Raw genomic sequence first — 17,025 nt, 5'->3', positions numbered from 1 at the left:
ACGGTTAACTAGTCCAATGCTCTAACCACCTGCCTCACGAGGAGCCCGCCTGTTACACGAATGCAGTAAGAAGCCAAGGTAAGTTGATAGCTAGCATTAAACATAACTACACATGGTTGATGATATTACTAGTTTATCTAGCGTGTCCTGCATTGCACATAATCGATGCAGTACGCATTCGCGAAAAAGGACTGTCGTTGCGCCAACGTGTACCTAACCATAAACACCAATGCCTTTCTTAAAATCAATACACAGAAGTATATATTTTTAAACCTGCATATTTAGCTAAAATAAATCCAGGTTAGCAGGCAATATTAACCAGGTGAAATTGTGTCACTTCTCTTGCGTTCATTGCACGCAGAGTCAGTCTTTATGCAACAGTTTGGGCCGCCTGGCTCATTGCGAACTAATTTTCCAGAATTTTACGTAATTATGCTATAACATCGAAGGTTGTGTAATGTAACAGGAATATTTAGACTGATGGATGCCACCCGTTAGATAAAATACGGAACAGTTCCGTATTTTACTGAAAGAATAAACGTCTTGTTTTCGAGATGATGGTTTCCGGATTCGACCAAATAATTGACCTAAGGCTCGCATTTCTGTGTGTTATTATGTTATAATTAAGTCTATGATTTGATAGGGCAGTCTGACTGAGCGATGGTAGGCACCAGCAGGCTCATAAGCATTAATTCAAACAGCACTTTACTGCGTTTTGCCAGCAGCTCTGCAGTTGGACTTCAAGCCTATCAACTCCCGAGATTAGGCTGGTGTAACGATGTGATGTGAAATGGCTAGCTAGTTAGCGGGGTGCGCACTAATAGTGTTTCAAACGTCACTCGCTCTGAGACTTGGTGTAATTGTTCCCCTTGCTCTGCATGGGTAACGCTGCTTCAAGGGTGGCTGTTGTCGTTGTGTTCCTGGTTCAAGCCCAGAGGAGCGAGGAGAGTGACGGAAGCTATGCTGTTACACTGGCGATACTGAAGTGCCTATAAGAACAAAGGTATATGAAATACAAATGGAATAGAGAGAAATAGTCCTATAATTCCTATAATAACTACAACCTAAAACTTCTTACCTGGGAATATTTAAGACTCATGTTAAAAGGAACCACCAGCTTTCATGTGTTCTCATTTTCTGAGCAAGGAACTTAAATGTTAGCTTTCTTACATGGCACATATTGCACTTTCTTCTCCAACACTTTGTTTTTGCATTATTTAAACTAAATTGAACATGTCTCATTTATTTGAGGCTAAATTGATTTTATTGATGTATTATATTAAGTTAAAGTAAGTGTTCATTCAGTATTGTTGTAATTGTCATTATTACAAAAAAAAAAAAAAAAAAAAAGACATTAATCGGTGTCGGCTTTTTTTGTCCTCCAATAATCGGTATCGGCGTTAAAAAAAAATCATAATCGGTCGACCTCTAATATCAACATAATTTTGCTAGCTTTATCGTTTTGCTCAAATAAGGTGGATGACAAACTGAGACTCGAAAATGCCTTAGATCCAATATCTCAGCTCTAATTAGATTTTCAACCATTTTTAAACATGAATGCGCGACGTACCCCCTTGAACAGGCCTGTTCCTATGGAAAGCGTTACACCCCGTAGAAGGCTGCCAGTCGTTCCTTCAGAGGCAGAGGGAACTGGTCTGAGAAACGCCCCCAGTTCTCCTCGCCCACCTGGTTCTTGAACCCATGGAGGATCTGAAAATATCAACACATAATTACAATGTACGCACAAAGCTATGCACGCACATGCATACACACACATTGTGCATCAGGATAATCTCATCTTCTCCTTTCTCACACAAAGGTACTCAGTCTTGGCCCATGGCACATGAGCAACTCCAATTGAGAAAAGGTTTAACTCCTGCGTCCTCTCTCCTCCTTCCACGCTCGCCTCCTTTTGAAAAAGGTCAAAGGTAATCGAGGAGAGTTGGCGATGTGAAGGAACGTGGACGAAAATGCGCTTGTATGAAATAACTCCACTCGCGCGTCATAAATTACATTTATAGGGGTGGAATCCCAAAATGAATGTGTAAAGTCAAAACTAATGTAGCTAGTTGTGCAAGAAATGTTAAAGATTCAAGTATAAGTAGGATATAATTTTTAAACGTTTGCATACTTTTCTCCTTCGAGAAAACAACTGCTTCAAAGGGGGTGTGGCAGATGTCAAAACTCTTCCATAAAAGGACTGGCTATCAAGGCTATCACCCTACTAAGAAATTGACACTCTCCTCAACCACTTACAAGTTTCCGGGTCACGGAAGAGAGTGGACGGAATTTTGCCCAAATGAAAAAGGCCAAAGTCACGATCAGTTCTTACCTTGCCAAACATGTCTCGCAGATCATCCTTTGGATTTACCCATGAGGCCACTGCATCACAAAAAAATATAAAATCCTGGAGGAAATGAGAAAAAGTCTGGCTTGAGACAAGTTTTACAACTAACGTCCTTCACGAAATGGGGCCATCGAAACAGTAATGCAGTTCCTATTTTTTCTTAGTCCTCAACTGATGGGGCCATGAAAAGTGCAGTTCATACGTTATCCTCAAGAGGGCAGCGTTGCCTAGGCGGCCTCACCTGCACAACTCCTCCTGGGTTGACACTTATCATAGTGCAGATGCCTCGGAACGCCGAGTCTTTCTCCTCATTGTCTCTTATGTTACGCAAAGAGGTACACCTGCCAACAGGAACAGCCACGTTTTTACACCAGGCCAGAAGGGCTGCCTTTAAGTACTGCATAGAATTACAATTCAATACCCTTATAGCACTCTGAAGTTACCATTGACTGCATTCAATAACTTACTTGTACAGGTATGCCATATTACTATTACTTTCCATTAATACATTCTAACACAATTCAAAAACAAATTCCGTATGAAATGTCATGTATAAGTAAAATACCTTCTAAAATATAAAAATACTACATATTGCCTCAAAGGGTATGTTGATTATATGTTACTGTAAACATTTTTATAAATATAACCTATAGTACATTAAATGTCAACTTGCCATTTTTACTCTATACATGTTAATTCAATCTACGACCTTTTAGATCTTTCAAAGATTTGATACTACTGGAAGTACTTTTACAAAGACTACTTAGTTCGGTACAACACATTCTTGTGGAGAGAAAATTATTTCTCTCAGGTTATCTAAAACAGTATCAGAATTGTGCATGCAGATCAAACAAACCTGTCATTCTGAGACTGTGTGAAGGCACTTAACTCTATTCACTTACACGTGAGTCACTAAAACTGCTTTATAACTTCACTTTGGCCGATATGGCATTCAGGGAAGCCTTTACTATCATTTTTTTCTTAAAGGAAGTTTTGAGGAATTCTGGGATAAGCACGTATAGGGACTATTGGACGAGAGGGGGGATTTGGGAATGATCTGGATCTGGGAATGCTTTCGGGAATTTTTTTGGAATGCGTCTGGAATTTTTGGGAATCCGTTTGTTTTCCCTTTCTGAACCAGCAGGCATGTGACAATCTGATCCCATGCACTAATTAGTAGTCACCGACATTTAACAACGACAACAAAAAAAGTAAAATAAATACATGAAGGTGCTACTGAGGCAAAAATAAATCACAGACTGAGGGGACCTAAAAGAGGACAGGATTAGTCAGTCACATGGTTGGCAATGCTTACAGACTGATTCAGGAGAAACAGAAAATACTTATTTTAGAAAGAAAGAGAAAAAGAAAGAAAGAGAGAGAGAGAGAGAGAAAGAGAGCGAAAGAGAGAGAAAGAGAGAGAAAGAGAGAGAAAGAAAGAGGAAGAGAGAGAGAAAAAGATAGAAAAAGAGAGAGAAAAAGAGAGAGAAAAAGAGAGAGAAAAAGAGAGAGACAGGAAAGGAAAGCGAGAATGACAGGACAGGGAGCGACAGACCCAGAGAAAATGAATAAAATAAAATATTGAAAAATACACACCAGGGTCTTATAAACTGCTGTAGCATCGGTGCCACGTCTTGAGGACAAACGTAACCAAGACGACCAATTGTTATTGCTAAGGTAACGCAATCACGGATATACACCACCAAACGCCAACCAAGACATGAGCAATGAGGAGAAAAAAAAAGAAAAAATAAAGAAAACTCAGAAACATAAATCAACAGAATCTGTGCATGATAATAGACAGAAGAATTCACTAGTGTTGATTATTACAGCCCCACTCACTACTTGGGAGGAATTTAAGATAGTAAAAACAAAAAAATAATTTAAGGGAGAACACTTTGACGACACAATCAAACGGCAACAAGCCTGCTCGGACCTCGGACGTCAGAAATATGACGTCAGAAATATGGCCTCTTGCAACAAACTCCTCTCTCCAAAATGTTAATGATCTTCGTCTAACTAAAAAAAAAAAGTGTAAATGTGAAGTCATTAGTTAACTGCCAGCATGGAATGTTTACAAGGTTATTATTCCTCTCAAAGTTGGTATCTGGGAATTGAGCTTTCATAGGGTTCTCCCTTAAACTCACAAAAAGGTTAATCTTTCCTTAAGAAACAAACTTTTTCTTTTGGTTGTAAAGAAATTACATTACTCCAAGCCAACTACATGGAAGGAGACTAGTATCCAGCACAGCAGGTTCTTATGAAGAGGCAGAGAGGACCTACGTTTAAGAGACACAAAACTATGCAACATTCTCATTAAGAAAACAGGCATTTATGAACAGTCCAATGAGACATGCAGAAAGCAGATGATAGGCTCATTAGAAATCAAGTTCAGTGCAGGATAGGCTGATTAGTTTCAAATGAGGGTGGAGGGGAGGAGTTATATGGCCTCAAACCCAATCCACCTCAATTTTCGTGTTGATGTGACATTAACTGTGCTCTGAATGATCAAATTGGTGAGGTATAAGATAATCAACATTAACATTTTTCTGAATGTTTTGATTGGTTAGGGGAAAAATTGAGATTGGGAAACCAAATGGAAACAAAGAGATTTATGTTTCAATTTATCAAACTAATATAGAATGGCAGTGGTCAGAGCTCAACATCATAGTGCTAGGGCTCCATCAATCCATCACGTATCCTGCATCAAACATTTGCCATCCTTTCACTAAACAACATTCAACATCTATTGGCAGATATGCATTCACATAAAAAAAACAGTAACTAAAAACAAATAAACTGACAAACAGAACATCTACAAATTCCCTAGTTTTCCTGGTATGGTTAGTTAAGCAGGTTACACTTCACCCTCATTTTGGCTCAGTAGTTCTAGTTTATGTCAACTGGCCATTTTGGCTTTCCCAAGCACAGTTTATAATTCCAATAGAGCGTCTAAATAAGAGCAGAGTGTAACCGAAGGTTCGTTTGCTAAGTGTAGGTGCTATAACACCACAAAAATGTTTAGGGTGGGATTAGCTCTTTCCTCAATCAGCAAAAAAGACTAGTTATTATTATTCATTACTATTATCCGAGTGTTTGGTAAACATTCAATTAACCCTATGAACTCTTTAAGCGTTTAACTGTAAGTGAGGTTGGGAGACACTCATCTGTCTCAGTTAAGGCCTCACTGTCAGCTACTGATGCTGCTCAACACTTCAACTTCACTTCAATGGAAATACAGCTAGAAAAAGCTGACAACCACAGGTACAATAGAATCAATTCATGTCAGTTAATCACGCCAAGACTGTACACTTACAGGGTTCGCTCGGTTTTTTAAAAAAAACGTTCCAAGATTCTTAGTCTATAGCTAGGTTTCCATCCAATTGGCGACAGATTCTCATGCTAATATTATAAAATCTGCATAAAAACGCGCATTTCCACACCAGTGATGCGTTTCCATCAAATTGACTTGTTGCGGATAAAAGGCTGTGCGTGATGACGTGGTGCATATAAAATAACGTTGCGGATAACAGGCTGTGCATGATGACGTGGTGCATATAAAATAACGTTGCGGATAACAGGCTGTGCGTGATGACGTGGTGCATATAAAATAACGTTGCGGATAACAGGCTGTGCGTGATGACGTGGTGCATATAAAATAACGTTGTGGATAACAGGCTGTGCGTGATGACGTGGTGCATATAAAATAACGTTGCGGATAACAGGCTGTGCGTGATGACGTGGTGCATATAAAATAACGTTGTGGATAACAGGCTGTGCGTGATGACGTGGTGCATATAAAATAACGTTGCGGATAACAGGCTGTGCGTGATGACGTGGTGCATATAAAATAACGTTGCGGATAAAAGGCTGTGCGTGATGACGTGGTGCATATAAAATAACGTTGTGGATAAAAGGCTGTGCGTGATGACGTGGTGCATATAAAATAACGTTGTGGATAAAAGGCTGTGCGTGATGACGTGGTGCATATAAAATAACGTTGCGGATAACAGGCTGTGCGTGATGACGTGGTGCATATAAAATAACGTTGCGGATAACAGGCTGTGCGTGATGACGTGGTGCATATAAAATAACGTTGCGGATAAAAGGCTGTGCGTGATGACGTGGTGCATATAAAATAACGTTGCGGATAACAGGCTGTGCGTGATGACGTGGTGCATATAAAATAACGTTGTGGATAACAGGCTGTGCGTGATGACGTGGTGCATATAAAATAACGTTGCGGATAACAGGCTGTGCGTGATGACGTGGTGCATATAAAATAACGTTGTGGATAACAGGCTGTGCGTGATGATGTGGTGCATATAAAATAACGTTGCGGATAACAGGCTGTGCGTGATGACGTGGTGCATAGAAAATAACGTTGCGGATAACAGGCTGTGCGTGATGACGTGGTGCATATAAAATAACGTTGCGGATAAAAGGCTGTGCGTGATGACGTGGTGCATATAAAATAACGTTGCGGATAACAGGCTGTGCGTGATGACGTGGTGCATATAAAATAACGTTGCGGATAACAGGCTGTGCGTGATGACGTGGTGCATATAAAATAACGTTGCGGATAACAGGCTGTGCGTGATGACGTGGTGCATATAAAATAACGTTGCGGATAACAGGCTGTGCGTGATGACGTGGTGCATATAAAATAACGTTGCGGATAACAGGCTGTGCGTGATGATGTGGTGCATATAAAATAACGTTGCGGATAACAGGCTGTGCGTGATGACGTGGTGCATATAAAATAACGTTGCGGATAAAAGGCTGTGCGTGATGACGTGGTGCATATAAAATAACGTTGTGGATAAAAGGCTGTGCGTGATGACGTGGTGCATATAAAATAACGTTGTGGATAAAAGGCTGTGCGTGATGACGTGGTGCATATAAAATAACGTTGCGGATAAAAGGCTGTGCGTGATGACGTGGTGCATATAAAATAACGTTGCGGATAACAGGCTGTGCGTGATGACGTGGTGCATATAAAATAACGTTGCGGATAACAGGCTGTGCGTGATGACGTGGTGCATATAAAATAACTTTGCGGATAACAGGCTGTGCGTGATGACGTGGTGCATATAAAATAACGTTGCGGATAAAAGGCTGTGCGTGATGACGTGGTGCATATAAAATAACGTTGCGGATAAAAGGCTGTGCGTGATGACGTGGTGCATATAAAATAACTTTTGCAGTTAAATTCCCATGTAACGAATAAAGAAACACAAGTTAAATTGGTTTCTATCGCATATTCAACCCTACTGATGGTTGTGTCACAACAAATGTTCCGTTATAAATAGCGAATGTGCCCACTCTGGTCTTTGCATTTGTGTGCTCTAACCAACAGCTTGCAGGTACAGTGCAGGTAGGATACATACATGCTAAGAGCATACATTTTTTCCCCCCTTGTCAAACAGCCATCAAGCGTCAATCCTCATGTCACCAGAATAAGACCCTCAATATTTATTGGAAAGGAGCATCAAGCTCATCACCGTGCTCTTTCCCCACCCTGTGTAGTTGATCATCATTTATTTCATCTGTCGCCTAATAAACTGCATGCTTTCCCGAGTCGTAGTGGGAGGACCACACAACATATTGCGTTACTCCAAGTTTACTTCGATATGATGGTTATTATATCATTTGTTATTATATTTATTTGTGCATAAAGGGGTTTCAACCGTGCCTGGCTACCCTTGCCTCGGCCAAACGGTACACAACGCCCATGGACATTAGTTTCTTCTCTGAAATGAGTCTGGATCCAAGTACCTCCCTGACGCATCACCGAATGCGAACATATTCAGGGCCATCTGATTGGTCCAGAAACTAATCGGTTGGGCCAGAGCCAGAACACACGTGGGTAAAGCGGCAGATGGAAAATTCGTCATTGGGTTTGATAATCTGATTGGTTGGAGAGGATACAATCGATGATGACTTTTGTACAATGCCCATCGTCACCACAAATGACTTCCAATGATTGCAGACTAAAGTATGTAGCGAATGAAAGAACAGCGGAAGAATTTATTGTGGGTCACCAGTGTAGTTTCCAATGCCATTTCTCGCACAACAAATTTTACCGACAAAAAGTTCACCTTGTCTAGCGTATTTTGTTTAGTCAACATTTGGAAAGTTTAGACAAAATGTGCCTTTCCCCATCAGGCCTGTCATGACATTTTTTATCCAACATGTACTTTACTCGCATAAAAGGATTTCAGGAGGCCTCCCGAGTGAGCGGTCTATTTAAAAAATAATAGACTCATCGCGCTCTAGCAACTCCTTCACGCAGGTCGGGCACCTACAGGCTGACTTCGGTTGTCAGTTAAGAAGCGCGGTTTGGCAGTTCATGTTTTCGGAGGACGCACGACTCGACCTTCGCCTCTCCCAAGCCCGTTGGCGAGTTGCAGCGATGAGACAAGATTGTCATAATGAAATTGGGGAGAAAAAAGGGGTAAAAAAATATAAATAAATGGATGGGTGGAAACCTGGTTCACTCAGTCTTTCCACCTGAGCAACATTTCATTTACTTCAGCTGGGATCCAACAGCCCATAAACAGAGCCTCTAAGCCATAAATCGATTGGTAGGAATAGTTGGAATATTTGGGCGAAACCGGCAAAACCTGTAAGGCATAGGGCTTGGGGAGGCTTTCAGATAATAGAGATGAATGGCCTCTCTCCAGTCAGAGGGTGCATCCCAATAATCTCTCCTTCATCCTGAAGTGTGCACTTGTTCACTACTCCGCAAAAATGTAAACACTTTGGATTAGTCTTGGCAAGGGGGAGTTTTCATATACCGGTCATTTCCTGTCAAATCCATGAAGGGAAGTGAACAAGTGCACACTTTTGGAGAAGGGAGGAACGATTGGGACGCGCTCAGAGCAGGCCTGATGGACTGTGCGACACCTCCCTGCACTGTGGCTGGCGGGCTCAGCAAAGTGCCACCTTGTGGTACCTGTGTTCTCCAGCAGGGTCTTTGGGGTGTTGGGCCTGTTGATGATCTCAACCAGCTGGTGCAGCACCATGGCCACGTATGGTTGCATCTCAGCACCTGGGGAAAGGCGGGAAAAGGTCCGTGAAGGAGGCTGTGTGTGTGAGTGCAAGTGCGTGTGTTCATTAGAATGCATGTAAGCTGGTGTGTGTGACTGTTTTGTGACATTTTGCGAACACTCACCCATTTGTATAGATATCTCTCCGATTGCCCATGTTGCATTATTGCACACCGATATCAATTCTGGGTTCAGATTAGTGCCTAATATAGGCATGAAATCAGCTGCACAGGAGAGAAAGAGGCTTATATCATCAGTAATTGATAACCTGACATTTGGACTACGAAGCGGTGTGTTACTGCCAATGTGGATTAAGAGAAAGAGTACTTACCAATGCACGGCTTTACGTGCAGGAAACAAGCCTTAGTCAGGTCACCCAGCAGAGCAAAGGAGCTCTGACGCACCTCAGGCATTTTGTCCTGAGTGGGAGGAAGAGAGAAAAGAAAAAAGAGCGAGAGAGAGGTGAAAGAGGGGGAAATGAAGAGAAAGGGGAAGACAAAGGAAGAGAGAGAAAGAGAAGGCGAAGGAGAGAGAGAGAGAGAGAGAGTTGGGAGAGGAAACAAAGAGATTGAGAGAATTTGTCGATAAAAACAAATACAATTTTTTCAAAAAATAACATTTAATGTATAGTAACTTTACATTAGCGGCAGTGTCAAGACAGACAACTGTGATGGTAGCCTATGATTTAAAAAAATAAGCCATTTCATCTAACATATCCAGGAAATGCATGATTGATATTTTGATGTGCAACCTTTGATGTTGGATCCAGACTGCTCCGATTTATTTTTGGTGCTTCAGAGAATTTTCTGACATCTTCGTCCATGTTGGCCTACACTATAGGCTATATTATTCACCACCTGAGGAAGTGGGAACTCAAAACACTTAGTGAGATTGCTAACTCTAAATATGATATTGTTGCTAGATAGCCATGTAGGCTAATTGATGAATCATTCTGTAAATGTAGCCTGATGCCCTACAAACTTTCCAGTGCTAGGCCTAGGCTACTATTCACTGCAAATGGTGCGCTGCGCTCTTTGGGCGCATCAAAACCATACTAACTACAGCCTTCTCCGGATGTAGTGGTGCCATGAACTCAATATTAAGGAGGTGAGAAATACATGATAAAAATCACAGAAAGCTGTGACTCTCCTCTATGTAACTAGAACAGTAGTTGCTTTGAAAACAGTATTTTTAGCAACGGTCATATGCTTGTGCTTCTCAGAATGCATCTCTCCCTTCTTGAGCAGAGTGGGGAGAGATTGAGAATGGCTCGCTCACACAGCAGCCGACAGCGAAACGGGGTCAGGCAGATACAGTACCTTCATAGCAGGAATCAACATAATCCATAGGCTATTCCTGTTGACCAAATAATGGTTTTAGAACAATCTACAGCAACTTTGTGTAGCAAAAAAAATAGAAAAAATTAAAATAAAAAATAAAAATCACTGAAAATGACCGATGTAAACTAAATGCACCGGTAAGAGGAAGGCAATGGCGGTAATTTTCAGTTTATTGTCACAGCTCTAGATGAGGACACAGGTTACCTGCATGCACTGGTACATGAGCGTGAGGATGTTGCTACGCGCGACCAGCTGCTCGATGTTGTCGCCCAACCCTTCAGCCAATCCACTGAGCAGGTCCAGGGCCACAATCATAAAGTCCTTATCAGGGACCTCGTACTGGTCTGGCTGGGACTGGTGGAGCTGGATGATGGGGGGGGTAGACAAGTGGTAGAGGAAGTGAGAGTGTGGATTACAATTAGATGCCACATTCCCCAAGCATGACACCCTACTGCAAGCAGAAAGTCTTCCGAACGTTCTCACACACAATCTGTGCCAATGGTGTGTTCAGTGCCAACTCACGCAGCCAGTTTGCACAAACAATATATTGCTTACAGGCAAGAAAACAAGCATTGCGCTACACAAACAAAGTTACTCATGCAACAGACTGATTTAGGGGAGCCAGAATCCAGGCCAAACATTTACATCATTCACTAGACAGACACTTGGTAGGATGTGGGCCTTTAAAATTAATCTTATCCATTTTAGAATAAGGCTGTAAAGTAACAAAATGTGGAAAAAATCAAGGTGTCTGAATACTTTCCGAATGCACTGTATGTGCACTGTGTGCGTGCTTGCCCGTGTGTCTCACCATAGTCTGAGCGAGGGTCTTCTGCACCAGGTTAACACAGCGCTGGTACACAGGTTCACAGTAGGGCAGGAAACCACTCTGGAGAGCCGTGGCTACTGACGAAAGGCACTGAGAGAGGGATGATGAGAGAGCGAGAAAGAAATACAAATGCGGAAGGGGGAAGAGAGTTGGGGGGGATTGAGAGAAAGGGGATGGAACAAGAGAGAGGACATAAGAGGAAGAAATAATATTATACTTGATAACCTCAGTTACAGGAAGTAATTCATCGTTTTACAGGGTAAGCATTTGTTGTCGGTAAAGAGTGAGAAACTCCCCTTGAGGCTAGTGGATTGGTCTGATTAGAGGACAGAGAGTAGGGCTGCAAAAGGAGGGTATATTACTGGAAACTTTCAAAGTTTAACAGTAAACTACCAGAATTGTGGTATCATTCAAGGATTTTATTTAATCTACCACAAGAGATCTAGTGGCCCTTTTGGGTACATGAGATTATCACAGGTGTCGGTCATTATCTATGGCCCTATGTGTGGCATGATCACATGTAAAGTATATGAAATAATTCAATAAGATGATTTTGAAATTAAAATATAATGACAAAGCTGTAAAACATCCCAAATACAAACCCTAAATGAAAACCATTGGGGTTTCATATGAGGGTTTCAATATGAAATATCCTTTATATTTTCTTACACACTTTTTTACTATGTCAATATGTGACTCGTTTCAGGAAACTAGGCTTATGTCGCGCATCACTACTTTACAGGAGAGGCATTTGAACATATTTTTTTTAATCAAAATGCATTTGCAGAAATGCCTTCTGGAACTTTCTTGTGCCTTAATAACAAACTATGCCATCTGTAAATACAAATCAAATGGTTACATTACAAGCCTAGTTGGTTTAGCCACAGAAAAAGTCAGGAACCTTCCCGCTAGCCATGATCGGCTGAGATAATGGATGGGCCGGAGATGCCGAGTGATGAATACGCATTGGTCTGCCATGTAGCATGCGTCGGTCTATAACATGAGCTGCTCAATATGCATAGGTTTATCCTTTCTAAAGCAGATTTTTTTAAAGATATCACAAAGAATTGCATGAGAATTTCTAATGCTCTCCACTTTCTGGAGAACAGAGTTTTGAAATCAGTGGAATGCCCGGTGAAAGCAGAGTATGACAGCTAAAGAGATGGAGAAATTCAGCCATTTGATTACAAATAATGTGGAGGGAGTCGAAAAGACAACACAAGAAGGCTGTTGTAATCCGGAGACAATTGTTTTATACATCTTCAAACTAAGGGCAACCGTGGCATCCATGACAGAGGGGGAAGCATTCATCTATGTATACGGCTAAGAGAGTCTAGCTAGCTACATTCAGATATTATACATTTCTAATTGTCAGAAAGTAATTTTCTTTTCTAGTTCAAGTGTACTGTTAGCAAGCTAGCTAACGTTACGTGTATGATCTAATGTAGTAATATTATTCATTTCTCAGATCCATTTTCATTGCTAGTTATAGCCTAATGTTAGCTAGCTAGCCAACATTGAACCTAGCTAGTTTGTTAGCTTTAGCTACCAGCAGATTCATGCAGGGTAGTAATGTTATGAGTTGGGATTATTGTCCATTGTTTAGCTAGCTAGCTACTGCACATGTCTAAACAAAAGACTCCACTATGCAAGTAACCATTTCACTGTACCGTTTACATCTTCTGTATCCTGTGCATGTGATAAATAAACATAGATTTTATTTGATATAGAGTGTGTTTAACAGCAACGGTAATGTGGAGAACATGACCTGCACCAATGTCATATTAGGATATAACATTAGGTCAAAGAGACAGTGTCCAAGTTCTAAAATTCTCCGGTAGAATGCCCTGCTTTTTACTTTGTCAAAACTCACGACGGTAAGCTATTTTCTGTAATGAGCTCACCATTAACTTGTAAAAAAGTATCTGATGTCAGTTTATTTTCCTGTAATATTAAAATACAAATGAGCTCAATTTAAGACGTTGTCAGCTCCAGTTGAAGTCGGAAGTTTACATACACTTAGACTGGAGTCATTAAAACTAGTTTTTCAACAACTCCACAGGTAATTTTTACAACAGTTGTTTACAGATTATTTCACTTAATCACAAATCCAGTGGGTCAGAAGTTTACATACACTAAGTTGACTGTGCCTTTAAACAACTTGGAAAATTCCAGAAAATGATGTCATGGTTTTAGAAGCTTCTGATAGGCTAATTGACATCATTTGAGTCAATTGGAGGTGTACCTGTGGATGTATTTCAAGGCCTACCTTCCAACTCAGTGCCTCTGCTTGACATCATGGGAAAATCAAAAGAAAATCAGCCAAGACCTCCACAAGTCTAGTTCATTCTTGGGAGAAAATTCCAAATGCCTGAAGGTACCACATTCATCTGCACAAACAATAGTATGCAAGTATAAACACCATGAAACAGCCGTCATACCGCTCAGGAAGGAGACGCGTTCTGTCTCCTAGAGATGAACGTACTTGTGCGAAAAGTGCAAATCAATCCCAGAACAACAGCAAAAGACCGTGTGAAGATGCTGGAGGAAACGGGTACAAAAGTATCTATATCCACAGTAAAACGAGTCCTATATCGACATAACCTGAAAGGCCGCTAAGCAAGGAAGAAGCCACTGCTCCAAAAAAGTCAGACTACGGTTTACAACTGCACATGGGGACAAAGATTGTACTTTTTGGAGAAATATCCTCTGGTCTGATGAAACAAAAATATAATATTGGCCATTGCTATGTTTGGAGGAAAAAGGGGGAGGTTTGCAAGCCGAAGAACACCATCCAAACCGTGAAGCACGGGGGTGGCAGCATCATGTTGTGGGGGTAGATGGCAAAATAGATGGCTTCATGAGGCAGGAAAATTATGTGGATATATTGAAGCAACATCTCAAGACATCAGTCAGGAAGTTAATGCTTGGTAGCAAATGGTCTTCCAAATGGACAATGACCCCAAGCATACTTCCAAGTTGTGGCAAAATGGCTTAAGGACTACAAAGTCAAGGTATTGGAGTGGCCATCACAAATCCCTCTGACCTCAATCCGATAGAAAATGTGTGGGCAGAACTGAAAAAGCATGTGCGAGCAAGGAGGCCTACAAACCTACTCAGTTACACCAGCTCTGTCAGGAGGAATGGGCCAAAATTCACACAACTTATTGTGGGAAGCTTGTGGATGGCTACCCGAAACATTTGACCAAAGTTTAAATTGTTTAAGGCAATGCTACCAAATACTAATTGAGGGTATGTAAACTTCTGAACCCACTGGGAATGTGATGAAAGAAATAAAAGCTGAAATCATTCCCTCTACTATTATTCTGACATTTCACATTCTTAAAATAAAATGGTGATGCTAACTGACCTACGAAAGGGAATTTTTACTAGGATTCAATGTCAGGAATTGTGAAAAACTGACTTTAAAAGTATTTGGCTAAGGTGTATGTAAACTTCCGACATCAACTGTATATGATATGGTCATTATTTGAACTGCCTAACAAGCTAGAAACTAACCCGTTTTTGTGTTAATTCATTTTCATAATGACAAGTTCGATGTCGGACGACAATTGAATATTCATGATGTCACAGCGACAACAGTCTACAGACATGTCCATAGACGTAGTATAAACCAGCCTTTAGTCATGAAATCTTTGGTTGTTCAGTACACTACCGTACTCACTCTGTTTAGCACATGGCCTCATGTGAATCCTTAAAGGAGATGGGTGGGGCTAAGGCTTAAGAGGGTGCGTGAACGATGCTGCGTGGGTGTAGACAAAGAAAGGCTCTCCAGTAGGTGTACCAAAATAGGGTCATTTTCTCAAACGTGGGGTTACAAGTTTATCAACTTTAACATCAGAATAACCTTCCCATTGTTTCTCAACTGTAATATAAGATATACATTTTTTTTTATCTCCAAGTCTCTACTTTTATCCAATGTAAAAAACTGCATTTAAAATTTTGCTACATAAGGTCGGTCACATGTATTTTTTGTCAATGTTTTGGTGTCAAACTGGTGGCAGTTGTGAAAAAAGTCAATAGTTGGAAGAGTTGCAGAGTTAATTGAAAATAATGCCATTGTTGATTAGATGCTTTTTTTCATTATGTAGGATACTTATTCTTGAACCATATGGTCTATCTATCTAATAGAAACTCATGGACAATACGAACACAAATAAAAATGAAGACTATATGAATACATTTTTTTTAAAAGTTAATCAAGAATACATTTCCAGATTTACAATAGATCGACATAGATTTTCGGTTAATTACCGTAATTACTTAAGATTACGGTAACTTTGGTAAACTACCTGTAGCTTTGCAACCCTAATGGTGAGGCTCACCTCTAGTAAAGGGAACAGATCCTTGTCTTCATCCTTCAACTGGTTCCACTTTGCTATCAGTGGAGGCATCAGCATCTGAATGTACTCCTAAACACATACAGTAGTACACACATTAGCAATCACAATCCGACAGGCACCTGAAAGGGGAAATCAAATGCAAGTGCAGATTCTGTATTGCTCAAGTCATTGTGGTGTGTGTCTAAAGACGAGAATTCTTAAAGGAACATTCCCCCCCCACACACACATTTTGAGGTCACAGTGTATCTGCCTCGCCGGCTCTTTCACTTATTTAATGATGCAAGTGTTTTAGTTCTTCGGTCTGTCGCATGTAGAATATCCTCAAGATGATTTAGTCTCCAGAGAAGGTTCCGTGTCGGCATTTAAAAAGCCGTAGTGTACCCTTACAAACAAACGGGCCATAGCCGAGGCACTTTCATGGGTATATGACTGCGGAAAATACAACTTCATTGCCTGGCCCTACTGTAGCATACATGCCTAATATGACTATTATTCTGCATTGTGAATTGATGTGGAATTGTGCGAGGGCAGGGTTTACTAAACTAAAATATGTTATTGTTTTAATTCTTAAGAGTGTGACACACCAGCGCATCAATCTAAATAAATAATTTTTTAAAATTCCCATCAAAATCCTTCAGTTTAAGCTGGAGATATTTTTTGCACGGGCTCTGTCTCAATCCACCTATTTCGCCCTTCCGCATCTGCAGTGAAAGGTGGCCGAGCTACAGCAGTGTTCGTCAGCCCATGAGTCATCGTAAAAATCGGTCTTCTCACAAAAACGTCTGTTAGCGCCCAAAAGGTTTGGCCTCTGTGGAAAGGGGACTCTCACGAACACAGTGTTCTCCGTTTTGCTCTACAACCCCCACAAGTGTCACAGGACTGTCTGAAGGTAACCCATACAAATAAATGGAAGTATGAAGGTACAGTAATTTAGTTGTGGGATGTCACATGGTCTGACAAACACTGCTGTAGCTCGGCCCCTTTCACCGCAAATGCGGAAGGCCGACATTGGCCGATGCGGTCGATTGAGAAACAGCCCATGGCAACACCATGGCAACAAAAAAAACTGATCTCTCTAGCTTAAACGTAAAGC

At 40.9% G+C, this 17,025-nt stretch overlaps 1 protein-coding gene across 3 annotated transcripts in view; it reads right to left on the bottom strand.

Annotated features, from left to right (window-relative positions):
- LOC110509572 (transportin-1) overlaps positions 1-17,025 on the bottom strand; it is a 72,474-nt gene that overhangs the window by 6,104 nt on the left and 49,345 nt on the right. The window contains exons 15-24 of one of the 3 annotated variants that reach the window (XM_021590529.2): positions 15,915-16,001; positions 11,551-11,658; positions 10,944-11,102; positions 9,731-9,818; positions 9,525-9,623; positions 9,306-9,401; positions 3,944-4,019; positions 2,589-2,688; positions 2,333-2,407; positions 1,571-1,710 (exon numbers count right to left, since the gene is read on the bottom strand). In XM_021590529.2, the coding sequence (XP_021446204.2) occupies positions 1,603-1,710; positions 2,333-2,407; positions 2,589-2,688; positions 3,944-4,019; positions 9,306-9,401; positions 9,525-9,623; positions 9,731-9,818; positions 10,944-11,102; positions 11,551-11,658; positions 15,915-16,001 (996 nt within the window). In that variant the 3' untranslated portion in view covers positions 1,571-1,602. Of the gene's footprint in view, positions 1-1,570; positions 1,711-2,332; positions 2,408-2,588; positions 2,689-3,943; positions 4,020-9,305; positions 9,402-9,524; positions 9,624-9,730; positions 9,819-10,235; positions 10,756-10,943; positions 11,103-11,550; positions 11,659-15,914; positions 16,002-17,025 lie in introns of those variants that run through there. The other 2 variants (XR_002471448.2, XM_036968017.1) reach the window with 2 other exon arrangements.

This window comes from Oncorhynchus mykiss, chromosome Y (genome assembly GCF_013265735.2).
Source record: "Oncorhynchus mykiss isolate Arlee chromosome Y, USDA_OmykA_1.1, whole genome shotgun sequence".
NCBI lineage: Eukaryota > Metazoa > Chordata > Actinopteri > Salmoniformes > Salmonidae > Oncorhynchus > Oncorhynchus mykiss.
The sequence above is the reverse complement of the archived record's forward strand: the minus strand, read 5'-3'. Positions and strand labels throughout refer to the sequence as shown.